The sequence below is a fragment of the Ylistrum balloti genome, unplaced genomic scaffold, assembly GCF_031769215.1.
Source record: "Ylistrum balloti isolate Yb309-2 unplaced genomic scaffold, AGI_CSIRO_Ybal_v1 Utg369622, whole genome shotgun sequence".
NCBI lineage: Eukaryota > Metazoa > Mollusca > Bivalvia > Pectinida > Pectinidae > Ylistrum > Ylistrum balloti.
In genome coordinates, this window is record NW_026781892.1 from 26705 (window position 1) to 49443 (window position 22739).

At 34.1% G+C, this 22739-nt stretch overlaps 1 protein-coding gene across 1 annotated transcript in view; it reads right to left on the reverse strand.

Annotated features, from left to right (window-relative positions):
* The window catches only part of LOC132549807 (cubilin-like), a gene marked incomplete at its 3' end in the record, with an annotated part of 74311 nt that overhangs the window by 26654 nt on the left and 24918 nt on the right, over positions 1-22739 (reverse strand). Inside the window, exons 2-13 of the mRNA XM_060213783.1 lie at positions 20304-20459; positions 19624-19729; positions 15393-15517; positions 14447-14678; positions 12090-12211; positions 11533-11709; positions 11106-11205; positions 10650-10759; positions 7181-7348; positions 4541-4637; positions 4040-4161; positions 1001-1223 (exon numbers count right to left, since the gene is read on the reverse strand). Coding sequence (XP_060069766.1) covers positions 1001-1223; positions 4040-4161; positions 4541-4637; positions 7181-7348; positions 10650-10759; positions 11106-11205; positions 11533-11709; positions 12090-12211; positions 14447-14678; positions 15393-15517; positions 19624-19729; positions 20304-20459 — 1738 coding nt within the window. The remainder of the gene's footprint in view (positions 1-1000; positions 1224-4039; positions 4162-4540; positions 4638-7180; positions 7349-10649; positions 10760-11105; positions 11206-11532; positions 11710-12089; positions 12212-14446; positions 14679-15392; positions 15518-19623; positions 19730-20303; positions 20460-22739) is intronic.

Sequence of the window (22739 nt, forward strand, 5' to 3'; positions counted from 1 at the left end):
AGGGTTACAGACTGCTTTGAAGCGAACTCGGTGCGTAACTTTTGACCAAGAACTCATATACAAAATTGCATTTTCATAACTCGAAGCATAACCAAGAAAATTCCAGAAAACAATATTCCTAAAGAATTTGAGTTCAATGGGTCAGGAAGAGTCACGGAGAGCTGAGAATTGAACTTGATCTGTAATCTTCCACCAAGAAGCCATATATTGGGAAATATCTGGAAAACAATATCCCCAAAACTTTTTTGGGTTCAAAGGGGCATAACTCAGCCAAGAAGAGTCACAGACAGCCAGGTATCAAACTTAATCTGAACCCTTGCAAAAAGAAGCCATATACCAAATTTCATTTCAATAACTGAAAGCATAAGCCAAAAAAGTTCGGAAAACAATATTCCCAGGAAATTTCTAAGTTGAAAGGGGCATAACTCTGCCAAAAAGGGTCACAAACAACCGGGAATTAGACTTAATTTGTACCCTTGCAACAAAAAGCCATATGCCAAATTTCATTTTGATAACTCAAAGCATTACCGAAAAAAGTCCTGAAATCTTTCGTACGGACGACAACGATGACAACGACGACGACGCATGACGACGGACAAAGTGATCCCTAAGTGTCCGCCAGCACTGCAGGCGACACAATAACAAAGGGCCAGCCATCAATTTCAAAGCCATTTATTTATACAGACGCCAGACATCATTTTCAAAGGCATTTATTTAAACAACTAGGAGCCTATCATCAATTACAAAGTCATTTATTCAAACTACTAGGGGCCAGTCATCAATTATAAAGTCATTAACTGTATTATGTTTTGATTCAGTAGAAATATTGACTTTGTCAGTCACAGAGCATACTTTCAAGTTAAAAAATGTCTTCTGCAAAAAATAGCTAAAATTTTATTGACATCTGAAGCAAATTTAAGTTAAGAATAGGTTTCGTAGGTACACCAGTTTCCACTTCAGTACCTGCCACAGTATACAAGTGTCACTATCGCAGACTTACCATGTATAATCCACAGAGGAAATGTTTTTCACATTGATGTCAGCTGTCAGCATTGTTGGGGTATTTGAAGTACATGGTTTGTCCAGAACAACACTAAACACAAAACCTCTTTTATTATCAGCACCATCACTCTTAAAACTGACATTGAAACTCGTATCGTTATAAGTACGGAGTGGATGAGAAAAGTCTGTTCCACAAATTTTATCGTCAGTTGTGTTCAGACCTGAAATGACAATATAGATGAATTGTACACATGTAACCGTGTCTCACACTAAGCAAATTTAATATTACTTACTTATCTTTTGGTATTTGGGCATTGTAAATTTGAAAATTGCAAATACAACAGAAAACCAAATAAAATTATATGTAGAGTGTAATCTTCATGTAAAAATACCACTGACACATACTGTTACAGGCATTTTTCCTTTCATTCGTCCATGCTCTGTATTGTATTGTGTATATTACGTTATAATCGTGCCTTCAGGTTCTGGTCACGGCACCAAATTTTTAAATAGAATGCTCTGTGCCCCTGCTGGGACCCGTAGCAATATCACACACCTTAATGCTTTGCTAAAGTGTATTTCTCTTGAGACTAATTTGACACTCTTTGGCTTTAACTCCACTAATACTCATAATTGTTACTAAAAGATATATTATTCTCTATAGAAGTTCTACTGAGTGTTCTAATCAATCTTGCACGGAACTAATATTATTGTGATTTCATCTATTCAAAGAATGCAAACCCAAAAGGAAATGAAAGAATACTTGTTTTTAATTCCACGTCAAAATGGATTTCAAATACCATTTATTTTCTATCAGAATAAACATCATTACAATGTGAAAAATTTATGAGACAGAATAAAAGCAGTATCAACATCCATTCGGCTGATATTTAATTTTCATAAACGATAAATTTGTCTTTTGCATTAACCTTTGTGTCCCATGGATATATACTCATAAATTATTACAATCTTTTTCACTCTCTATACTACACACGGAATTTGTTATCACCAAATCCATGTTTACTTGTCGCTGAGGAATTTCTTTCTAGTATAACTCTGAAAGTTTGGGGTTGATTTCAACAAAATTTTGAATGAACTCTCACTAAAACCACTTTTCCTGATTATTTTTGCTGTATTTGGCAGTTATGAAAACCAGTTGTATTTCAGAATGTGCTTTAGTTTGACAAAATTACTCTCTGATCAACTTCAAATTCCATTTAAAAATACAAGAGGCCCAGAGGGCCTGTATCGCTCACATGGATCTTAATGACCAACAGTAATATACCTGTGCATATGTTCCACAGTAGATGCTTAAAGCAATATGACAAATTACTCCATATGAGTTCTCTCCATTAGTAGACAGCCCCCTCATCTGTGCAATGTTCAACTGAGACTTTCTTATGATGTTTCCAGTTAAATATAATTGACAGATTTCTTTTAAATCAAGGAAAGAAAATGGTCAAGCAGTAAAGCAGAAAAATTATTAGTTATAGCTGGACGGATGACCTAGGACAGCAGAAGCTTACTTGCCCTTTAGATCATTGTTTACAAACACAGATACAACATATTTGAGACTTGCACAAGTCAACAATATATAGCAACAATTAAATATAAAGACAGGAAAAATTAAGGTACATGTAATTATAAACCATAATTCTAACTCAAAACCAATAATAAAATGTTTCATGCATATCATTAGTGATGTCACCATGGTCAGTTAAGCCCCGGTTACTGGAGATATACTGATAACAGTTTACTGTAGGCCTATAAACACTGCATAGCAAATGGGATCAACTTTGAATTTCTTATTTATTTATGCTATAATTATGAAGAATCTTAAATCAAAATGAAGCTCTTGCAATTCTCTGTCCGATCATGTTTTCTGTATTTTAAGACTGTGAATAGAACATAAGTAATTGGCTAACACGTAGTTTTTCACATTACTTAGATCAAGCCGCTCAGGTCTCCAGGGGCTTGGCCTAATCTATCTTTTGGAACAGTGTGACATCACTGTGAAAGGTCTTTATAATTTATTCCAAGTTGTGCCAAGAAAATTCCCAGCCAAATATATTCATTTAATAAGTCATTGGAAGATTCTACATATTTGTATATAAGCCTTTGTGAAACTTTTACTGGCCAAATATGATAGCCTTTGGTCAATCAGATGTTGTTCATGATTTTACCAAATTTAACCCTAGTGACCTTAAATATTTTTATGGGTCAAGCTATTTTTTCACACCCTATGTGGGCACCATTAAGGGAACCTTTTGGCCAAATATTAGGATTTTAGGCCTTTTGGTTAAGCAGAAGTTGTTCAAACATTTGACCCCTGTGACCTTGACTATAGATCAACGTCATTTCTTTTTGCAAACTTTCTTGGACTTCATAAAAGGAATAACTGACCAAATATAATGATTCTAGGCTTTTCGATATTACAGAAGAAATTGTTTTAACTTTTTAAGACATTTGAATCCAGTGACCTTGAAGATTGGTCAAGGTCATTTCTTTTAGCAAACTTTGTAGGACACCATAAGAGGAACATAGTAGCCTGATATAATAATTCTAGGCCTCCCGGTATTTTGAAATAAGTTGCTTAAAGTTTTTAACACATTTGATCTCTTTGACCTTGAATATGGGTCAAGGTTTTTTTCTTTTCACAAACTTTGTAAAGCTTCATCAAAGGAACCTTCCAGCCAAATATGATAACTCTACGCCGTTCAGTATTCCAGAAGTTTTTTAAAATGAAAAGTTGAGGAAATAAATTCTCTAATTGAGGAATTATTTTGCCCTTCCATCAAGTCACTGTTTCAAAAACACAGGGTAAAATCAACATCAGGCAAACAAAGAATGAATCATCCTTACCAACTTATGAACTTTCAATGGTCTGAAAGATTAATAGAATTTTTCATCAAAGTCTCAAGATATAAACTGCACTTTGACTCAGGACAGAAAAACAATCCTTAAAGAATTGCATTGTTTAGGAACAGAAGTCCTTGTCAAAAATTAAGAGATGACAACAAGTAGGTATTAATATTACCTGTAATTAAAAGATAATCATACGAACAGGTAGAATCCTTTTCTATATCATAGAACTCAACCGTCAGAATAACGATTTCTCCAGAATTTCCTGCAGAGATCATCCACTGGCAGTTTTCATTCCTGTCAATACAGAAGATGCAATTGACAGTGCATCGATTTCTTCATAGATATGATTAATACATAATCAACATTAATACAGCTTCATATATAAAACAGGTTAGATGAAAGGATAATGTCATTATACAAGTTAAATGCAAATCATATGATAAGTAATATATATCAAATATCACAGGTTCAAATACACCGACATAAAAAGTCCTCAAACCAATTATGTTTAACCATCTACTTGTAACTCTAATTAAATAAGTAAAGAGATTCAAAAAGACTTTGCATCAAACCAGCTTAAATGAGTGTAAATCGGCAACAGTGACAATTAATCATCACAGATTAATATTCAATAGGTTCCCAAATGATAACATCCAATGTCATTCTAACTTACACCTGATATGATTCAGGGAAATTGCTACTGGTAAAATACTGGACTTCCTTTGTAGCTACAACAGTTTTGCCATTGGATCCACATGCTTCTGTGTTGTCTGTGAAAGAAAGAGACCACTGCACCAAATATGATTTGTTAATTTTCTATTCAATTCATAAGTAATATCAAGCATACTGTGTATTTCTAAAGAAAAGCTTGTTTCCTACCACCAGCTCCTCCAACCTATTACATGGTAATGATTTACAGATGGTACTGTTTGGTGTTAACATAAAAAAAAAACAAGAGTATCAGTAAAACTGATGACTGCTCCCCGAAAACGACTTTGATTCTGTAATTAAGGTGTTGCAGGCCCTGAATTTGGTATACAGCAAGTTTCATGCTCATAGATTTAATGCAAGCAAAGCTAAGCTCGTCACACAAGATCTGAACAATAACTCTGAGAAAGAGCAATAACTCTCTAATCAAGAGGTCAAGGGCCCTGAATTTGGTATACAGCACATTGTTTTAGTATGATCAATATAGACACAAATTTTGTGATCATTGCTTAATTGTGGGCAAAGTTACACTCCAGATATGAAATTATAACAAAGGGCAGTACACTGCATATCCCCTTAGTATTACCAATGTATACACCAAACACCATGATCTTTGCTTAACTTGGAGCAAAGTAATGCTGTGGACATGAAAGGACAGATGAAAAGATGGAAAAGGTGGTAACTATATGCTGCCCTGAGGGGAGTATAAAAAGTATACAAATAGTTTTTCACTGATTTTAATGTAATAAGAGTACCATTGGCCTTAACAGTCATCTGACCATAAAGACCAATATATGGAAAAGGCCGAATAGGCATGAAATAAATTGCTCAACTACACTATAACTTACATGAAAGACATTGTTGGTTCATAAAGAGTTTTTTTCTGCAAACCTAAAATCATATTCCTTATGCATGCACTACACAAATGCCATTACTCTGGACATATTTTTGTTGAAAAAGAATACTACACGCCCAATATCAAGACTCTTTGCCTTTTGGTTATTGAGAAGTTAAAGCAGTTCAACACATTTAATTAACCCCTGTGACCTTGAAAAAAGGTTAAGGTCATTCACTTTAACAGACTTGGAAGTCTTTCATCCATCCATACTACATGCCCAATATCAGCAAACTGGGCTTTGTGGTTTTGGAGAAGTTGTTTTAAACATTTCAACATATGACAACTAGTCAATAGTATGAATGCATTTAATAGCCTTTCATCCCAGCATGCTGCAGACCAAATAGCAACACTTTTGGCATTTTGATTTTTAGAAGAAGTTGTTTAAAGATTTATAACTTATTTATTCCCTGTGACCATAAAAGCGGGTCAAGGTCATTCATAAAAACAAACTTGGTAGACCTTCATCCTAGCACACAGAACCTTTTAATCATTGAGAAAAAGTCATTTAAAGATCTAATATCAGCGCTCTGGGTCAAATTTGAAATGTAATTTCATCACCAATGTAAAATTAATGTCTGATGGTCATTTTTAGTGTGTGATCTTCAAGCAAAATCCTTTTAGGATCAAAGCCACAAGAAGGCCGACAAAAATGTTCTTAATCTTATTTCTGATCTTGACCAAACAGACCTGAAACTCTAACTTATTCAAGATCTCTGAATGCATTAAAAGCGTAGGAAGTTTTATGAATATTCCTTAACAAATGAAGCCACTAGAGTGCTGACCCTGATTTTCTAAAAGTAGCAAGTGCCCTTGACCTCAAACCAACAAACCTGACACTCAAATTTGCCGGAGATATTTTCACCCTGTATAAGTGTGTACAGTTTGATGTGAATGTCTCAAGGAATGAAGTGAATAGAGTAATGCCAATGAATTTCTGAATCATTCCTACAGAAGAAGTAGGATTTTGAAAGATTTGCTCTATTAACCCATATTGGGTCCTTTCCCTCCTGCCCTAGAGGGCTCAGACCTAATGTCCACACAAGATTGAATCGCCTTGAAAAATACAACTGTTCCTTCAGGAAGAGTAGGATTTTAAAGAATTTGCGCCATTTCCCCTAATTGGTCCCGCTATAGTATGATAAAGTGAAACCATGGTAAAGTGAAGCTGCTTTACACTTCAGTTTACTTAATTATGTTCCTGCATACATAATAAAATGAAAATAAAAAACTAACAAGGGTGGGGAAATTCAGGGTAGGGCAAGGGGCAATAGTAAAGTGAAGCTTTACACTATTTTCTATCTACTTACCTTTTTTCACCACTTTTTTTTTCTAATCACCCTAATTCAATTATATTAACATACAAATAACAAAAAATATTTCTGGGGTGGGGAAATTTCGAGTGTGGGTGGGGGGAGGGAGTTCACTGTACCAAATGAAGCATTTTACTTTGCTCTTCAGGCCACATGAGCTAATAACAACCGCTAATGTTTATTGATAAACAGGTAGGTGTACAATTGCCATAAATGTTTCATATTATACAGAGTAGGTTACCTGTATAACAAGTGACCTCATACCTTTTCAGGTCCTATTTAGAAATCAAATTCCAGTCACTTAGGTGAAGGATATTGAATGTATTACTATTGTGCCATCTGATCATCCTTGATTATTATCATTACATTGATGGGGTAAAAGTATTTTAAACATTACCACTTGCTTGTTGTGATGTTATCTGCATCTTTAGACCCAAATCTCCAGAAGCCGAGGTCACACTGAACTCCACGTAGGCTGAACCTTTGAAACTTTTAGTAGAACTTTCCCTTGTGTGTCTGTTGTTACTCTTTGACTTGTATTTCTCTACACCGGTGCTATCACAACCTTCAATGAAATTTGAAAAGAGCTGATAAAATAGATTTAATCAATTAGATTGACTGAATCACTGGTGTGTTGTAATCTTTCCATTCCAGACAATAAAAAATGTATTTCATCATTCACAACATTCAATGTAAGAAGTCAAATACAAAACAGAAACAATTGAAAAACAAAAGGCCCATAGGCCTCAACAGTCATCTGACTAAAGACCTTTATATGAAAGAGGCAAAATAGGCCTAAGATAGATTGCCCAATCGCTCTACAGCTTACATAGAAGACATTGTTGGTTCATCAAGACATTTTCTGCAAACTTGAAATCATATTCTTCTTAATTGCCACCACTCTACAAATAATTCTGACAAAATCTGAATTATTTCCAATAAATATTAAAACATTGTAACTTTCCTGTAGAAACTACAATAAACTTTATCCCGCCCCCAAGGGGATTAAAGCGGCTTCTTGAGAAAAACAAATTTTGGAAGCTAATTTATTTTCACCCCTTTTGACCCCATCCCTTAGGTCCTGAAAAGTGGGAACCATATGATTTACATCTTTGGTTCACCTTTTACCAAGGAACGTTTTTATGTAGGGGTTTGGAGAAAAAGTTAAAAAAATATTTACAAACGTACAAAGCATGATGAAAGAAACACAATGGTTATAGGCCACCATAACTGTAAGGGCCATATTACTCTAACTCTCAACATAATTGGTTACCTTCATACAAAGCCAAGGTATCTCCAAGTTGAATGGATTCAAACGAGTATTTGATGATAATTCCTGTGGTGTTAGTATCAGCTTCAATGTGCCATTTACAAACATATCCACCACTTCTTCCAACACTAGCCAAAGAAGACAATAGGCATCTAGTTAGCTTGTAACTTAGAAAAAACTCATCATACAAACACATAGAAAATGTATGCTGATCTGTTTTAATGAAACCACTACATTAACCCATCAGATTGTAAGTGCCATTTATCATGTGTCTGGGATAACAGTATATCAAATCAATGTTTCTTATCAACAATCATTTTGTCATCATTTTATGGCTGATTCTAGCTTAAAAACAAATAAAAACCTAGGGAAAAAAGGAAGCGTGAAGTGTAAATGTGAGTACCATTATGTCTTGTTGTGGGATATAACATGCAATGTATAGTTTCCTGAAAACATTTTGTGAATAGACTTCATACACCTTAAAAACAAAATTCCAATGTTTAAATAAACACCTGTTAGGAATTATACAATGTCTTCGGTACAATTTACAACACACATATACATATAGAGAGGTGTGTTTTGTGGGTGATACATTGTTCTACATCTACGTTATGTATAACCAAGCTCTTTAATATAAACTTGAAGGAATTAGTAACGGTCATCACCACATACAAATGTACAATACAGGCATACTAAATATCTCAGCTACATTAACACATACACCCACATGTTTTACTAGTTTACTTCAAGATTTGTCAAAAATGTCATCTTTCTAAGGATGCAGCAACATGAACAGGAATCAACTGATTTAAAGTAATGCCTTCAACAATGAAGGCATACTGTATATCACCTAGATTCAGCAAACACATTATTTCATTAATTTACCTTGTCAGACATATTCGTGAATACATGATTTCACAAACGCTGATCTAGAAATAACATTGAATTCATGGATGATGAGTTATCTAAAATATGGACTCTTCAAAACTCCAATATCAATTACTGAATCAACATGGATGCCATTCAGAGGTATTTAAACACAAATAATAGCCAGGGATTTGAATTCGTGATTGACTCACGTATAAATGCAAATATAAATCCAGCACAAAATGTAAGTGATTTAAGCAATTTCCAAGTTTTCAAGTTTTTATTACCTTGAAGAAGAGCTCAGTTGAACACATTATGTATCAAATATGTCAAGTAACATATAGACAGTAAAATAATCTTACCCAGGATAAGAGGATGGATATCCAGGTGACGTGATCGTTGTTATAGGTAATTCTGCCTTTATCATGGTCACTTCTCCCTTACACGGAGCATCAAGGATATAACTTATTGAAAAACCATGTTCTCTTGTTATTTGACTAGAATTAAATTTAATGTGAAAAGAACTGTTTCTTATAACTACTGGAGAGAAGTTCAGTGTGTCAGAACACACAATCGTTTGTGTAGATTCCTGACCTGAAATAAAAATTTTGAATGCTAATTGCCAAAACTCATATCAAACTTTTTTTTTCATATGCAAAAGAAGAAAAGAATATGTAGTTGGATACATAAATCGCACTTCTCCCTTATTGCAATTTAATGTATATCCATAGATCTTATTAGGTTAACATGGCAACTAAATGACTTTGGAAAATATTACTGTAGTAATTACCATTCTTCAAATCCTAATATATCAATTTTCACTATAATCAGATAATGTCTTAATTGTTACCAATCTGAAGCCTTCATTACATTATCCATAGTAACTGTTTCAGATGTCGCCAGAAAACATGTAACCAACCAAATCAACCAACCAACCAAAACCATGATTCATTGAAACCAATCAAATTACTGATAATACAAAAACATTTGTATACTGATCTGGTTACCATGGCAACCAAATGACAACAGACATTATATGAAATATTAAGATTGTAACAACCGCTTTTTAAAACCCTTATACATGATTTTTCAGCAAAATTGGACAATATCTCAACTTGTGTATTGTAACCTGGTTACCATGGCAACCAAATGACATCAGATGATTTGGGAAATAGTACTACTGAAAATACCATTACCCAAAACCATTTTATTAGTTATCTTCAGCATAATATCTCAATCTTAACTAATCAAAAGCCTCTACTATGTTTCCGTAATATTGGGTCTTGAAACATTTGATAGGTCAAAGGAATGAGCTATCGGTCTTTACAGAAATAATGTCCTGTTTACCATGGCATCCAAATTTCACTTCTACATGGGTTGTTTTTGTCATCATTCTTCAAATTTAGCCATTCTGTATCAGTTTTCAGCATAATCAAATTATATCTCTATCTTGACCAAACAGAATCATTGACTTTGCTTCCATAGCAACATTCGACCAAGTTTCCCTAAAACTAGTTTCAATGGTAACAAAAAGTCCCCGCCCCCCTTTACGTGTCTGGAATCCGTACACTTTTGGCAAAGTTACATCATCACATGAAAACAAACATACAGACAGACAAACTTACCCACAGTAAAATAAGTTTTGTAGCATGGTACGATAAATTTACAAAACTTACAATTTTCAGGTGATGATGACCAGGTAGAAAAGATGTTAATGAAAAAGGTTTACCTGTAATCACCAGATAATCCATACAAGAAGTGCCAAAGTAAGCAAACTCAACTGTCAAAATGACTCCTCGTCCAGTATGACCATCACTTATGTTCCAATAACAGTCAGAGCTGAAAACCAGGCAAAATTGTAGGTGTAACCTAAACTAATAAGGACAGTCTTTTCAAACTTAATTGGTCATACCAAAATTTAAAGGATCCACCCAATATTTGGCTGTCAAAATGATTTGTTTTAAGCAATAGAAATATCAAACCGATTTATGAATCAGAATCATGTGAGGATCAATGCAGTTACCCTGAATGTTGAATTAAACATACAATGTTTTCTACAGAAATTCCATTGGCAAGCTTAAAACAACCCTGTATTGCATTCAAACCTGAATGACTTACCAAAATAGACAGTAAGCCAACACTGAGATGATCAGAATGAGAAATGGTTTGATAAATGTTTACTTACTCTGGATATGAATTATTGAAGTAAGTGAAAAACTGGAGTGTGTCATTTGCCTCCAGAACATGTGGAGATTCAGCACTGGCGGCACATGCAGCAGTATTAGCTGTAATAGATAGGTCAGATGATTTTCTCCACACTGTTTTAGAAATTCCTTTTTCTCAATTCTACCTCAGATTGGTACCTATTTTGCAGCAGTATTAAGCAACTTTTACTTATATGCATATATGAATGAAGATAATGATAAATGGTATTTCTTGTAAACGAACAACAAACATGGTAATTAATATGTTATCACAGCAGGTGTTCGGAATACCATTTTTATAATGAATGAAACATTAGCGATTTCTTGATCATTAAAAGAGTAGCAGTGAAACTGATGAATGCTTTGTGGGACTTCATTGCTGAATCAGTTATCTGGACAAAAACTTACTGGAAGAAGCTATTGCTAGATATCCTAAGTTAAAGCCTTCATTTCCTCCAGAAGACACATTGAATTCTACGTACACCGACGATGTTAACGCAAATGTTGCACTTTTGTTGCAAAAGTAACAAGAATCAGTATGGGTATCCCCTGGACTAGGGAATAACAATGCTCCATCACTGGTTCCTGAAAGTTTTAATAACACAATATTCACAAATGAACAGAAAATGGAAAAATAATTTTGACTATTAGTTGGAAGTCAAAATTATATGTAGAATTTCTTCCTGAACTTTACAAGGAAATTGTGAACTTTAGCAAAGAAGAATCAATATGTCAATATCTTTCAAATTGGTGTACCTCATAAAACAATCAACTCAATTAGTATGGTATTTATATTCAATATAAATTATAGTTTTTGCATTTAGGCATAATTGTATGCACAACCTTGAAACCTACAAAAAATGTGTATTTATTTTCAAAATTATAAAGGAATATTGTCATCAATGCATATTTGTCCTTAAGCTTAAGCTTCAAAAGAAAAACTCCATGTGTCTGTGCATATTTACCTTCATATATAAACAGAGTATCACCATCAGAGAGTTTGTCAACTTTAATAGTGAGAAATAGTCCCTCAGGAGCAGCTGGTTCAATCTCCCATGTACATCTGTAATCACCACTCTTCACAGCACTATTGAAATAAAGCAATGTTTCAAATCATTCTCATAATTATTGTGGATTCTATTGCTTAAGTATCAATATTTTCTGGTAACGATACTCAAATCAGTGCAGAAAGGAAGGGCTATATACTGAAATAGCCATGTGAATGCAAATAGTCCACTAAATGAATACAAATGTTCTGCACCACAGACGGGCCTACCTCCTCCATGTGTACAAACAATGAACTACTCAGGAAAAATGTCACAGTATAAATTCACAAATACACACATTCATAATAAAAGTGTAGATTCTATAAACATGTAATATCCTAGACACGTCTGACATAATTACTACTGTACTATCAACATTAATGTACCTGTGTCATTTACTTTACTCTATCTTTTGGCTTTCAAGTTTTCTGGTACAAGAAAACTTTGCACTTGTTTAAAAAGGATGAGCTGATCACAACTACACCTTCATTACATTCCTGTTCCAGTTCTTCTTTCAACCATCCATTAGTCTAGCTGTTAGTTGATATATTAACCATATTAGGCATCATTAGTATTGATCAATCAGTAGACTACAATGTGGATATAAAAAAAACATATCCTGAAAGCTGAAGAAATAAACCAAATACAATGAAACTTCTCCAAACCAACCATGCACGAGACATGGGATATTTGTTTGGGGAAGACTAATTTGGCAGAAGTAACCAAAGTTGACTGGTCCAGACTCATAAAATTTATCAGATAGTGTTCTGCGCCTTACAATAACCATTCTGTTCCCTTTGGGAATTCACAATGCACATATCTAAATGAATACAAAAAAAAAAAAGGACAATGGCCCTTTACAGCTTTTTGAAAATGGACAGACAGACCAAGAATTTGGTTATCTAAGAAATCTGATGAATTCAAATTTTGAAACTATCAGAGACTCATTAATGGTAGGTTGCACAATCACGTTACAAAATGGCTACTGTTAATACCATGTCTAAGTTTTGACCAGGCTAAAAATATCCTGTTTCTTCTACACAAATTAAACAGTGCAAATACTTTTTCTCAAAGGTGGGAATGGAAGTAGCTCAGACTATTTGTTCAAGATGAGTAATGTTGAATTTTGGACCAAAGCGAAAAAAAAACAGATTGGGTCAGGATAATCTCAAAATCACTTCATGCATATTTGATATCACTGCCACTCTCTGATAATGTTTCTTGCCAAATTTGAGTAAATCCACCAAAGAATTATGAAGGAGTAACTTTTTAAAGCAAAATATTGTCTTATTTCCCTTTTTGGCCCTGCCCTGAAATCCCTTGGATTCGGATCAACTTTACTAGCGTTCTAAAGCAAAACAATTAACTTACTTCCCCTTTTCACCACCTCCTCTCCAGTTCCCTATGGGTAAAATCAACTGTCTGAATTTAAGAAATGATTTTCTGCCCACAAATGATGTTTCAGATCAAGTATGAACTAAAAACTCCAAAACAATGATATCTGCATACAATATGTGACTTTAATTGCAGAGAAATATATGAATTATGCAGCAATATCAGCAATTACTAATGTTAAACATGACCAAGCCTGGTCCCCTGTCACATGATCTGTTTGTCTGCCAGTGTTTACAATCCATATATTTAATACACTAGTGTTTCTGATGATCAATATCACAAAATTTTCTTTTCAAACAACACTTCATTATTTTTTTCCATTTTTTGTACATATCAAAATTACCCATTGAGATGCAAACCACTGCTTTCTAGCTCAGGATAAGTAATTTTGCTCTACAACTTTATCTCATTTACGAGAAACAATATACAAGTTCAATGTTTTCATCTTGTCATTGGTGATAATTACATGAAGTGTTAATTATAATCCTCCCAATCAGGGTAGGTACTGTGAATACACCCTGGCCTTTACCCGTGACCTGTATGTCTACAAGTGCTGTTTTTACAGTCTGATGGTTAGACTTTGGTTCTTCAATTGCTCAGGTAAGCAAGTGTAAGGAATTGAGAGCGATCAGTATTGGAAAGCTTTTTTATTAATTAAAGAAAGAGGATGCCATTCTGTAAATCGCTATTTCTTTTGGTTTCAAGAGGTGATCAGTTTTGAGAAGGATTGGTTCGGGGAAGTTGCAATGCAGATTATAAACATTGTTAAATTTACATACTAAAATTCAACCAATGAAGACATACATTTCCTAGATGCACTCATTATCAAGACATACATTTATCATTTTAATGACATTTTGTGATACTACAGCAAGATGTACCTTTGATAATTATTTGGGTACTCGATGGAAGACAGGTAACTGAGATGTGGCCGAGCCTGTAATGTATTCAGCTTGCCTTCACATGGCTCTTCTAGTACATAGCTTACAACAAATCCGCGATATCTATCTGCATCATCGGTATGAAATTCTAGCCAAAAACTAGAATTCCTTCGTGAGAATGGCGTAATGAACACATCTGTCACACAATAGGTTGTACCAATGGTTTCTCCACCTAGAAAAATAAAAATTGATCATTAAGCATTGACACAGATGTATTTATACAATAATATATGATACAGACATTATCAGCAATTCATGGGGAAGCATATCAACATATAATAACTGTGTAACCTGTGTTTATGTAAAAGCAAAAACAAAAACAACTTGACAACAATTATATAGTTATGTGCTCAATGTCATCTACAACCTCAGGCGGTTGGAGTATTATCCAGAAAAAAAATTGTTATAGAGATATTTGGGGTTTCACATGCAAAAGTACACATTTTTGTCAAATTTCTGTTTCTCCTACCATGACTTTTTAACAGGGAATTCCTGTTTCAGATATCTTCAACCAGAAACTGAAACACATAATGCTTACAACCTACCAAGGAAAAGCCCAGATTTTTTTACACATAGTTTGTAAATCTGCTCAACAATATTGAAATACGCTAAAAATTTTCTTAAAGACATGTACCATTAAATCTCTTATTTAAGAAAGTTTGTCATCTCAATAGTTAATGAAATTCAAGTGACCTTAAATGGTATGAAACAAAATCAGCCACTCATCGTCCTGCAAAAAAATCACGGTTCTCGTTCAAAACAGGTGTTCTGGAACAGATAGTGTCTCCTACTTCATCAAATGTTAGTTCATATGTACTAATTATTGGCGGAACTATTGAATGAATTTTGCGAGTCACAAGGTGGGTAACTCAGCATGATGACATACCTGCTTTGACGTTTAAGTAATCTAAGCATATGTCTCCTGTCTTCTCCAGGGACAAGATTTCAAATGTAAGGATTATATCCTTTCCAGTTCCACCATTCGTTATTTGCCATGAGCAGTTCTCGTTACTGAAGGTCAAGTTAATCACATTTTAGGTAAAGTAAGATATAAAATTAACCATATCATAAATGTTACTAAGCTTGATCTGTACTGTAAGAAAACACAACCGAAACTATATAATATATGTTACAATTAATATTTTCTTCAGATTGGTAATGTAAACAGGAAAGAAATTCTTATTACACAACTAATAGAAGTGTTAAAGGTGAGTTATCATACATTGTTACTCCTATATGAACATACTACTGACTCAGTGACCACAATCACATGACTATACCACTAAGGTGAGTTATCATACATTGTTACTCCTATATGAACATACTACTGACTCAGTGACCACAATCACATGACTATACCACTAAGGTGAGCTATCATACATTGTTACTCCTATATGAACATACTACTGACTCAGTGACCACAATCACATGACTGTACCACTAAGGTGAGCTATCATACATTGTTACTCCTATATGAACATACTACTGACTCAGTGACCACAATCACATGACCATACCACTAAGGTGAGCTATCATACATTGTTACTCCTATATGAACATACTACTGACTCAGTGACTACAATCACATGACAAAACCACTTATGATACATTTACTTCTATCCAACTTGATCAATCAGCATTTCCAAACTTCATTATTTCTTCACCTGTCCTTTATTTACGTAGCAACATAATATTTTGTTTTTAATATCAATATAATTGTCTACAATTTCAATTAAAGGCAGTTTACTTCTTTCTAACTATGATAATTAATATATTCTTAAAAACGTATCTAGATATATCAGTGGCCCTAAGGTATTTTATGAGATCTAACGTCAGCTTCAGATATATCCATTATCTACATCAGAAGATATTTTTCATTGATATCAAAACTAATCTTTAAAAACATTGTAACATTCTTTTTCTTGTCTTACTTTTAACCGTCTTGTTTTATATTTTTGACTTATGTACATTTTGACCACGTAAATATAATATTTAGGCAAAATCCAAAGATTCCTATAGGAGGAGTCAGATTTTAAATAATTTGCTTTACTTCCTCTATTGGGTCCAGCCCCTCAGGCCCGAGGGGGCCAGGACGTTCCACACAAAATGTGCTCTGCTTCTGCCAATGATGCTTCTGACCCCATTTGATCGATATCTGCTCAGTGTTTCAAGACTATTAACGTTTTGTAGAAAAAGTTGAAGCAGAGGGATAACAGACTGATGAGGACCACTAGAATTATGGCATAAGCTCACCGGCCCTTCAGAACAGATGAGCTAAAACAGTTTATGGCAGATAGGTAAAGTAGTCGTTAGAATAGGTATATGTTGGTTTTAAACATATATCAGTTGTGCTTTGTTTCCAGTACAAGGATGTACATGTCTTGTCTTTCAGTATATATTTGTAAAAGGAGTGGGTTGTTGGGGCTTGTGCATTATGTGAAATATGGTCTCTATCTCTCAGTTGATCTGATCGAACATGTTTCTTCAGCCTAGCTGGAAAAGCCGATCGATTATCATGCCAAAGACCTAGGTCCAATTCCTGGTCAGGGCACTCGACTGAAATGGTAGTGGGTATTTCCCTTGTTCTTTCACATAAGATCTAAGAATGAATGTCAAAGTATTTTTTACCTATTATACTCCGACAATCAGTGATATATATATATATATATACAATATATACAAGAGTTCCTCGAAACTGCATGTGTCGCCTGCATAAAGTGTCACAGTCACCCAGAAATCGAACTGGATGTCAAAACTAATCTGTACCCTTCCAACAAGAAGCCATATACCAAATTGCATTTCAATAACAAAAACTTTCGTACGGACGCCGCAGACAGCGCCGACGCGTGATGACGGACAAAGTGATCCCTAAGTGTCCGCCAGCGCTGCAGGCGACACAATAACTATCTAATTAGTTACTTAGAGGCTGCTTTGCCTCTCCATGTGTTTTCATATATAGGTTATACAACTTAAGTTAGATACTTAAGTCAATCAAAAACCTTTCACAGTTTATTCCATATGAGGTTTGTGGTATAAATGTTTGATCATAGTACAGTTGCAATTATTAACTGATGCCTTACAACTTGAATAAAACCCTCCTCTTTCTGTAAATAAGAGCAAGTCTTTGGCATCATAAAATATTTGTTCTGTTTGGGACAACCATTTTTGAACATTTCAAACAAGGTGAAACACCATGATGTGGTAGATTTCACATCGTAAAATGATGTTGCATCCTGATAAATAAAGGACAGGATGATTCTGCTTTGAATGACCGAGAAAATACAACCATTTATGTAGATTTCCTTGATTTAACAGGACATCAAAGGCTGTTCAATTGAAAATATACTTCCTTCTCAAGTACATTTGATTGTCAAATTCATGAAAAAATACTTTATATCAAAATAATGCCATAATTATTTATTACTTCAGATTTAGGCCATCAATTAAGTTTTACTCCCAAAAATAATTAGCAGACGTAACAGGACACCAATTTTACGATCAACAAATCTTTTGGGTAGTAATAGAGGAAGACGCATTTTTTCTAAATTGCAACTGAGTAAAAAATATCTCTAAAGATTTTTAACGTAATGTTTAAAGAATTTTATCTCTTGATAATGACTTTATTCACCGGTTGCAATCATGGTGTTTTGCATTACATGTTACATCCTAGACATATTTCAAAAGAAAATATAGATGCACCTGTCGTACACCAGAAAATTTTAATGTTAAATATAATGTCATGTAAAGTTGCTTTACATAGAGTATTGTCTCTGCACATTTTATCATCAAAGTAGTAAATCAAAAGACGTAACAAAGACACTAAATTATGTTTGGTATCATGTGTGTCAAAGGAACCACTAATGATATAATATGCCACATGCTTCTTATCCACCATTTGTTAAATATAAAAAGGTCTTGTGTTATATGAGACTAATAATCAAACGTATCTGCCACATTTTGAGAGTAATTCATCAGGACATACCAATAGACACTATAATGCATCAAACAATAAAGCAAACCTCTGCTAAAACTGGTCACAGCACAATAATTTGTCGGTGGTTGATCTTCAACCATCATTTTCCTTTAAAATATATCAAACATTTCAAACAACATGTTCAATGGTTGGCCTAAATAGCAATCTAATGTCATGGATGTAACATTGGACTTACATGACCACCAACCAGTATATAGGTCATCTTTCGAATCATGATAGTGCAGACGCCGTTAAACAGCCGGAAACCAATATGTTATACACGCCTCTAACAAAATATTTACCAATGTACTTGTGATAAGAGATAAATTGCTGTAGTTTCGATGCCTGGGACCAAACATTATGACACAATTTATAAAAGCTCTCAATGATTAAATTTCTTTGAAACAAGTTCTGAGGTTTTTCACTACATTTACTATTATCAGGACACCAACCACTTATGCAAGGATATACTCAACCACAAGGCAGAAAGAATACCCAAGTAAATTTAATCTTTAGTATATCTTTGGTCGTAACATTTATGACACAAAATATTACCACATTTATGTTTTCAAAATGTTGTAAATGTAAAATAATGTACATTTCTGAAAAGTAAATACATTTTATCAATCTTTTCAATCTTAATCCATTCACCTTGTCTCATATCATTGAACAAAACATATGTTAACATTTATTTTTGTTTGTAAATACACATTGACTATAGACACCAATTAACGGCATGGTGTCCATGCCAAATGAGACTTAAAACAGAAAATGGGATTTAAATTTTTCATAATATTACAAAATATCTTGGTAGTTATATCCTTGTTTGAGGTACTTTCAAATGATATAATTGAAGTTTCATTCAGGAAACAAAATTAAGAGATACATTCAAAAGGTGTAACAAATATTTTTTGACACCAAAGACTTTCTCAAACATACACTGAAGATACATATAAAAAAATTAGTTCTCCTAAAAAATTGTTTGGAGCAAACATTACCTCTCAATAAAATGCATGATATTTTTCAAAATGCAAAGTACATGAGTTATCATAAACATGGATTGTCATAATACAACCATGAGTTATACACAAAAAAACGTTTTATCATAATATGTGACTCATTGTCTACATGCATAGTATCTTACTTGGAATACAGAGCAGGAAACTGTTGGTTGTAAAAATACTGAGGAGTTGTAGTGGCAACTTTGCTATTGATGTCCAATGGAGAACACACTGTGTCGTTCCCTGTACCTACAAACAGTTCATATTACACAATATCATACGACATGTAAATATTAATTGGTAAAGTGTCACATAAACAGGTAAATATTTATTGGTGAAGTGTTACGTACACAACTGGTAAACATTGAATAGTAAAATGTCAGGTGGACAACAGGTAAACACCAGGTAAACAACAGAGACAAGAAGTGATAACCTTTCTGTACAAAAATGCCTTGTTGCATATACAGAAAATATTTTTAAAAATCCAACAATTCAATTGAATGGCAATATAATGGAAGCAGGCGGCACCACTTGGGTGACATTGCGAACAGCAACAAAATAGATCCAAGAGCAAATACTTAAACAGAAGTTGAATTTACTTTTTGCAAATATTTACATCATGCAACATTACATCTTTGCTTTCTTTTCGGGATGTAAACATTTATAACCAGTATAGGTAATGACAAGACTGAATACTCTTGAGCAAGCTTAATCACCACACCACACATAGATATCCATATGCACAGACATTGGGATTTTTAAGTTTCATCTAAAGTTTATGCAGTATAAATAATAAAATATGCAGCAAACTTTTTTGACTTACTTGGATAAGCGACGAAAGTTTCCTGAAATCCAGAATTTTGTGTACCAGATGTTACGTTAAATCTTACACAAACTGGACTTGCAAAATTGCTATCGGTTAATCTATCTTCAGTTGTACTGTCGTGGACCACAGTGTGTTTAGAAGAATAATCACAATCTGTCAATAAATCAGAAGAGAAATGTAAACTTGCCATGACAGTTTTCTCATGTTCTTCGTCAGTGTGAACTTGTATGAAGTGTTCATCATTGTGAAAACGTGTATGGTTCCTGGTTGTGTAAACATGTGTACTGTTTATGTGAAATCAAGTGTACTGTTTGTGTGAAATATTGTGTGTATTTTCACGACCCTGAAATTTTATATACTGTTCATGAATGTGAAATCATAAATGTCCTAGCTTTACATGAGTATGAGGAATAATGGATAGCATATGAATGCAAAATTATGTATAGTGGTCATCAGAGAGAATATGTGCATGGTTTGTGAGAGTGTAAATATGAACTGTTGTGTATGTGAAATCTTGAACTTTACTCGTACAAACATTAAACTGTGAGAAATACTGATGCAGAGTGTAAATATATACTGTCTCTGAGTGTCAAATAGTGTGTCCTGACGTAAAGTGTAAATATATACTGGGTCTGAGTGTCAAATAGTGTGTACTGTCGTAGAGTGTAAATATGTACTATCTGAGTGTCAAATAGTGTGTACTGTCGTAGAATGTAAATATGTACTGGGTCTGAGTGTCAAATAGTGTATACTGTCGTAGAGTGTAAATATGTACTGTTCTGGAGTGTGGAATAGTGTGTACTGTCGTAAAGTGTAAATATGTACGATCTCTGAGTGTCAAATAGTGTGTACTGTCATAGAGTGTAAATATGTACTGGGTCTGAGTGTCAAATAGTGTGTACTGTCGTAGAGTGTAAATATGTACTGTCTCTGAGTGTCAAATAGTGTGTCCTGATGTAGATTGTAAATATGTACTGTTCTGGAGTGTCAAATAGTGTGTACTGACGTAGTGTAAATATGTACTATCTCTGAGTGTCAAATAGTGTGTACTGACGTAGTGTAAATATGTACTGTTCTGGAGTGTCATAGAGTGTGTACTGACGTAGTGTAAATATGTACTGTTCTGGAATGTCAAATAATGCTTCAAAGCAATTCAATTTCTTGTTGATCTCATTTCAGGTTTAAAGTGTGGAACAAACTAAAACAGGAATGATACATTACGGAGCAAAACCATCCCAAAAAAGAGGGAGTCCCTTTCAGAGTTGCAGAGGTTGCAGCGAGGACTGTATATGGTCCAGGTGAGATGTCCACCAAAAGATAATCGTGGTAGATATGAATATTTACATTCTGGGTATTATTACTACACAAATTGTAGTATAAAATGCTGTGTACTACAAATATGTACTGTTCTGGAATGTCAAATAGTGTGTACTGACGTAGTGTAAATATGTACTGTTCTGGAATGTCAAATAATGTGTACTGACGTAGTGTAAATATCTACTGTTCTGGAATGTCAAATAGTGTGTACTGTCGTAGTGTAAATAAGTACTGTTCTGGAATGTCAAATAGTGTGTATTGACGTAGTGTAAATATGTACTGTTCTGGAGTGTCAAATAGTGTGTACTTCGTAGAGTGTAAATATGTACTGTTCTGGAGTGTCAAATAGTGTGTACTGTCGTAAAGTGTAAATATGTACTATCTCTGAGTGTCAAATAGTGTGTACTGTCGTAGAGTGTAAATATGTACTGGGTCTGAGTGTCAAATAGTGTGTCCTGACGTAAAGTGTAAATATGTACTGTTCTGGAGTGTTGAATAGTGTGTACTGCCGTAAAGTGTAAATATATACTGGGTCTGAGTGTCAAATAGTGTGTACTGTCGTAGAGTGTAAATATGTACTATCTGAGTGTCAAATAGTGTGTACTGTCGTAGAATGTAAATATGTACTGTTCTGGAGTGTCAAATAGTGTGTACTGACGTAGTGTAAATATGTACTGTTCTGGAATGTCAAATAGTGTGTACTGTCGTAGTGTAAATATGTACTGTTCTGGAATGTCAAATAGTGTGTACTGTCGTAGTGTAAATATGTACTGTTCTGGAATGTCAAATAGTGTGTACTGTCGTAGTGTAAATATGTACTGTTCTGGAATGTCAAATAGTGTGTACTGTCGTAGAGTGTAAATATGTACTGTTCTGGAGTGTCAAATAGTGTGTACTGTCGTAGAGTGTAAATATGTACTGTTCTGGAGTGTCAAATAGTGTGTACTGTCGTAGAGTGTAAATATATACTGGGTCTGAGTGTCAAATAGTTTGTACTGTCGTAAAGTGTAAATATGTACTGGGTCTGAGTGTCAAATAGTGTGTACTGTCATAGAGTGTAAATATGTACTGGGCCTGAGTGTCAAATAGTGTGTACTGACGTAGTGTAAATATGTA